Below are 6012 nucleotides of genomic sequence, written 5' to 3' on the forward strand. Positions count from 1 at the left end.
TCCGTTAATCGATTTTCAGAGACAACATCTTAAAATGTGTCTTTATTAATAACCAATTCCGACATTTTAAAATAGTCTACTAACAAAAACGGTTTTCTTAAGATGTCCATCTCCGAAAATGATTAACGGAGGTAAACGTGTTCGTTCAATGTTGAGCTCGTTGAAGAGCGGATATGTGGTTGACCTATGAAAAAGAATGTAATCACAAACAAACAAACATGAGGGTGTGGGTGTGTGTCGTCTCCTAAAATCTTCGTCTCAATTAATAAGATCCCCACCTTAATTAATTAGAGACCTATCTCCTAAAATTCTTTAGTAGTGGTTCAATGTTGGGCTTGTTGAAAAGCCAGCTCCCAGTGAACCAAACACACTTTGGTCAGGAGCATATATGTCAGTGTGACAGTGTCAGCATAGCATGGTAATAACTTCTTGTGTAAGCTCACCGTGATAATAAAAAAGATGCCCCCAGAACTCATCAAGAATTACTGCTAACTGCCTCCGTGCTGTGCGCCCCAAACCAGACGTTTAAAAAGGCTACCACTGGCATTAACATGAGTCCATGACCACTCTTTTTCCCCATACTACAAGCAAGAAATGGTGGATCATTAGAACCAAAGGCGTACCACCTCCAGCAGACTTCTCATATTTCAGATTGCACAATACCTCAGTCTCCCCAACTGTGTAAACATTTGCTTCTGCTTTTAACAACTATTTTTTTTGAAGGGCAGCAAGATCATTGCTGCATAGTTTATTACAAGAAAAGGAATTGGTCCATTTTTGGAAAAAAAAGAGGACCTAAAAACTGAGCAACTGCACGGTTCCAAAAGTGAAACCGGCCTGACCTGCAACTAAAAGAACTACATACAGATACAGCTGACAAAACCAAAACACAACTACGAGAATTGCTGGCAACAAAAAAATCACCACTAACTACAACCATCAACACCTCTTGCGAAACTACCACAGATCGATCCAAACAAGAAAGTTGACAACTACTATAAAACAACTGAGAAGACACCATCATCTCTAACCAAGAGCACCACTAGCCGAACCATGAAATACTGAGAACCATGAAGGCAAAACCTAAAAAGAAGGCTGACACACCATCAGAAGGATGTCAACAGGTTGGATGTCAAGTTGATCAAGGGCTTGTGTCAGAGATTCTTCCACCTATGTCACCCTCATGAGTTGTCTTCACCTTCTTGTTTAACCACCATTTCATTTGAGGGCTTCATCTCGAAATTTTCTGAAACGCTATGTTCTACTACAGTGATACAGACCTCTGGAACTGGTTGCGTCCACTCAACACCAACTGATTTTGGCACCTCATTGGTTATAGGTGGTGATGGTTCAGCTTCAGGATTAATCAATGTATCCACAGTCAATTGCTAAGCGCCACAATCAGAGGTGTCGGAATCGCATGTAAGCTCAAAAGCTGATTCCTGATGACCCTCCAATGAATCCCTCAGAACAGCTCAACAGAAGACCTCTAAATTTCTTCATGTGCACAATTATCCAGATAAGGTGCTCTGCAGGTGTGTTCATGAACTGATTCCGTATGACCTTCCGATGAACCCATAAGAACAGCTCCAACAGAACAGCTTTCAAATTCTTCATGCTCATTTTTTTCCAGATAAGTTGTTTCTCTATGAGTAGTGCCCAATGTTTCTCTTTGTGAGTGTACAGACGACAAATGAGTCTGAGCTTCATTACTTGCTGATTTTAGTGGAGTAACAGCAAGTAACAGTGTAAATCCAATTGATGCACATGAAACTAGGACTACAACAGAATATGGAAGTATGGCAGGGCTTCCAGTATCTCCTTTCAGGTTGTTTGTCCAAGTGCTATCACCAAACAGAATTTCTGCTGTGAAAATTATATTTGTGAACACTGCAAGAAGGAATGCAAGGAAGGCAAAAATTTCAACACATAAAGCTATCCTGTATCTTCCCATCAATAATCTTGATGAAGAAACACGTAAAATGGGTATAATCGACGAAGGAAGAAGCATAGCCTGGATAACTGGGCACATAATAAGTAACTGATATATCCCTTCAGAACCAGCAACCTTCGCACAGTAGATAGTAAGAATCATGGCCAAACCCTTATGTAGCAGATGATGTGCTGAAAGAGGCAGTTTAACACCAAAGAAGTTCTCTGAAATTACATCACCACTAACAATGCATGTCAATGAGATGATATGGCTTGAAAAGAGAAGGATCACTAATAGCACAATTGGTGCTGCAGGATTTGTGAATATCTGCAGAAGGCAAGAATCCACAGAAGTCAGGAAGGGGTTCCATGCAGAATCCAAACTAAAAATACTTATTAATATGCATCAACCAGAAACTTAAGTTGTTTATGAGTGGGAAGTAATATGCTTATAAATCAATGTAAGCACTGATTTTTATTCTCCTTAACACCTATGGATGAACTAAAAAGCATTACAGTTATCATTTTCTTAAAATTGTGCCAGCCAGGTCCCAGACCTGACCTACTGAAACAATGGCGTATATAAGTTCAATGCTCCAAGCAGTTCATCAAAAAGCTTAACTTGTTGAGGGAAGGTAGACATCATATTCATAATTCAACAATTTCAAGCAATTGCAAATCCAAACAAGCAAGGCATAAAAGAAATGCAACATGCTGAACTCGTGGTACTTTTTCTTGGCAATTATTAAAAAAACAATAGATGCCAGGATTTGACAAATAGACAGAAACTGGAGATACAAACCTGGTGCATTAGCTCCATAGCATCTTGAAAGTCCATTACCAATGTGTCACTGGATTCATCTGCTGCTGAGCTCAGGAGAATATAATTCACAAGGAAAATCCCAGTAAATATAAATAATATAGAGAAAAGGTGGTCGTGGAACAGGGAACCAAGGGTATGGACTGAAGATCTTCTCTGGACCTGCACATATGATATCTGAATCAGTATACGACAAACCAAAGAAAATCAAATAAGCAGAGAAAAGAAAAGAATGATTTGCTTAGTGAAATGGAAGAGAAAGGACAAAAGTACATTCCAACCAGCTTCTTGGTTAGAGCGGAAAACCCTGGGGTCTGGGGATCACTGAAACCCCTGTGCCGGTCCGCGTTCCAAGCCTGGTACCTCTCCTCAAGGATATGCCCAGGAGGTGTCTCCCCCAAGATCTATTTTTTTTAAAGTACATTCCAACCACTTGAAATGTATCTTTTTTTTTTTTCAAATGGTCGGCAGGAGATCTGCCGAACTTGTATTGATATAGAAGGACCACTTGACATGTATCATGAATTACCATAACTAAAAACACTAACAACCTTAACACCATTTATTTCTTGATGAAGATCGATTCATAAGTAATGGATCATAACAGGCAATACAGAGGACTTGTTTCTTATTATGAGAACTCTGACAACACGAAAGAAAACAAAAGGCTCCACCTAGTGACATAGGCTGCTTCAAATACGAAAGCAGCATAACCAAACACCAGTAATCTATTCATGAATCATGACAGAGCACTTTCTTACTCTGTTTTCATTACATTTGAAAGGCCAACTCAAACATGAAGCAGCACAACCAAACACACTGAACCTGGGCACTAATCTGCACCTGAACTCTAATCTGGACACAAAAGATTATTTGCTAACAACATTCAGCACTCCCATGGCCAGCCACATTTTCCCAGACATCACTTTTCATTACATTCAGCACCCTGAGGCTTATTGTTGTTGGATCACTTTCAACGTGCAAGACACATTCATTCAGGATTGATAAGAAAACTTAATGGAAGATAAGTTTGGCAAAGCTAAGTGCATGTACATGCCATCTGAAAACTTTACCTAAGCATTAGCAAGAGGCTTTAGAAGTTAGAACTTACCTGAACAAATGCTGAATGAGTATAAAAGTTGTGTACTATTATATTTGTGCCAAGAAGAGCCATCAATGAGTAAGCGCTTTCACCACTCAACTTGGGGAACATCACATTCATATTGACTGGGGTATGGGGGTGACTGATTAATAAACCAAGCACAAAACAAAGAAGTGTAAATCCAGCTATGCAAGCATTAAATATCCCAGCCACCTTCTTATCCTATAATGAGCACGAGTAAGAAACTAGAATTACATAAGGTCTTAGACTTAAGAAGATAATCTTTTTATGATGGGGTTATTTGGGGATTTATAGATTTACCAAATGAGAGAGCGTGTATGGTAGTAGACTAACTACAACACTTGCAGAACATATGGCTGTGATAAGATCGTCGTGTTCAAACACAATGTTGAACCCCACTGCCATGCCTGCAATCTAAAGTAGCCAAATGTTAAGTGTTTAAAAGACGATAACTATGATGTGCTCTGGTAAGGAGTAACAAGTACTCATAAACTAAATGCATGCATAGCATGATCACACAAACATCCCAGAATGAAGCACAGCAGAGCGAGAAATCTATAGTTTGTAGGCGTACCATTGTCAATTCAGAGGTCAACAAGGAAAGCCATGCCTGAAGACCGAGAACAACACATATCACCTGACTGTATTCCTGGCAGCAGATCTATCAGTCATGTAGAAGTACAGAAAGTAAGGTTAATATCTCCCAAAGCCTATGCAGGAAATAGTTTAAGATGATTTAGAATGAAAGGAGCATTTACTTGATAGAACTTAACCCCAAGCTATAAAGTTTATCGTTGACAGTTCTCCTTGTTTCTTATCTACAACTAATATGTAATATTAAAAGAAGGAATTTTCTTTCTCCAAATTTTCATCCATCACTTGGTCCCCCAGTATGTCTATCCCTCCACTCCCCGACCATAAGAGTCCTGGTCGGTTTTACTAAGAGGTAGGAGTACGTGACGAATTAGAGATAAGAATCCTAATTGGTTTACCATCTCGTCCGTGACCCGAACTCACGACCTGTGTTCATATGAGTCAAAATAGCGCGCGTCTAGCCACAGTAGAGTCCGATTCCAAGACGTATTGGAACGGATGACACAACGCAAAAGCATGTTTGCTAGTTGAAAGAAAAGTCAGAGATTAAAAATGATAACTTGGTTTCCTGTGATATATACTCTCATTGTATCCATGAAACTGAGGTTATTGTGAGTAAATATTGTATTTTTGAAAGTCCTCACCAGCAACCCAGAAATAATGTTAACAATAACAAGTAATAATACAGTCACACAGCACAAAGTAACTAATTTAGTTACATTGCGTTTCAGTGTTTCATTCAGAAAGTGGTACACTTCTTTTTTAGGCTCTGAGACCTCTTTAGATTGCATCTAACAGCAGTGATACAAGCATCCAGGACTTGAGAATCCAAGCCCGTCCTTGTCTACTCGAAGATAATTACCAGGTCCATAGGTGAGAAGCCAAATCATTGTTATGAATTGCATAAGAAACGTTAACATTTTCGAGGTTATGCTAAGCTAGTAAGCTCTAGAATATCAGCTAAAATTAGTGAGATCTCTGCACGGTGGTTGTAGTGACTGGCAAAAGTTCTACAAATTGTCTCTGAAGCAAGAACAAGAAAGTGCTCAGTAAGTCGTACCTTGGCAAGGTTCTTCCCAGTGACCATGCCGATACAAGTTGACAGATATTGATACAAAATGGCTGAGAAATTGAAGAGCAGCACCAGTAGCACAAGATCATAGCCAAACCGAGATCCAGCATCCACTGCTACCAACCACTTTCCAAGGTCAATATATGCCATCGAAATCACGAGTGTTGGTCCAAGTGTTCGGAAAAGGTTATGCTGAGCATCGCCAGCAGTCAGAGATTCTATACTCTGCACACTATTCATGGTGCAGAAATAACGCTAATCAGCAAAATTTCAGTATGGAATATGGACCCAGACCACTAAGCCTAATAGCCAACAGTTGATCAAACTCAGGTCCTCTTGACTCGCTCTTAATGATCCTAATAGTGGACTACCAATCTTCAGAGAAGACGACCATCCACAACACTGTAAAAACCCAGGGCATGCCACTAGTGATGGGGCGTCTTCCTCCTAACCACAGCCTTTAACTTGCTT

At 39.7% G+C, this 6012-nt stretch overlaps 1 protein-coding gene across 1 annotated transcript; it reads right to left on the reverse strand.

Moving 5' to 3' along the window:
• Positions 1-801: 801 nt before the first annotated feature.
• LOC136538393 (protein ETHYLENE-INSENSITIVE 2-like) lies at positions 802-5861 on the reverse strand. The gene is made up of 6 exons (XM_066530368.1): positions 5530-5861; positions 4450-4536; positions 4176-4289; positions 3864-4076; positions 2735-2914; positions 802-2260 (listed from the first exon to the last, which is right to left on the reverse strand). The coding sequence occupies exons 1-6, from the start codon at positions 5779-5781 to the stop codon at positions 1490-1492; spliced, it is 1617 nt and encodes a 538-aa protein (XP_066386465.1). The 5' UTR covers positions 5782-5861; the 3' UTR covers positions 802-1489.
• Positions 5862-6012: the final 151 nt, after the last annotated feature.

The sequence above is a fragment of the Miscanthus floridulus genome, chromosome 2 (genome assembly GCF_019320115.1).
Source record: "Miscanthus floridulus cultivar M001 chromosome 2, ASM1932011v1, whole genome shotgun sequence".
Classification (NCBI taxonomy): domain Eukaryota; kingdom Viridiplantae; phylum Streptophyta; class Magnoliopsida; order Poales; family Poaceae; genus Miscanthus; species Miscanthus floridulus.

Bases quoted from the DNA above. Each gene is read 5' to 3' on its own strand.
- LOC136538393 (XM_066530368.1), bottom strand. From the start codon at position 5,781: ATGAATAGTGTGCAGAGTATAGAATCTCTGACTGCTGGCGATGCTCAG. The intron at 4,537-5,529 runs GTACGACTTACT...CATGACTGATAG, and splicing joins CTGGGAAGAACCTTGCCAAG to ATCTGCTGCCAGGAATACAG. The intron at 2,261-2,734 runs GTTTGTATCTCC...TGCCTTCTGCAG, and splicing joins CTATGGAGCTAATGCACCAG to ATATTCACAAATCCTGCAGC.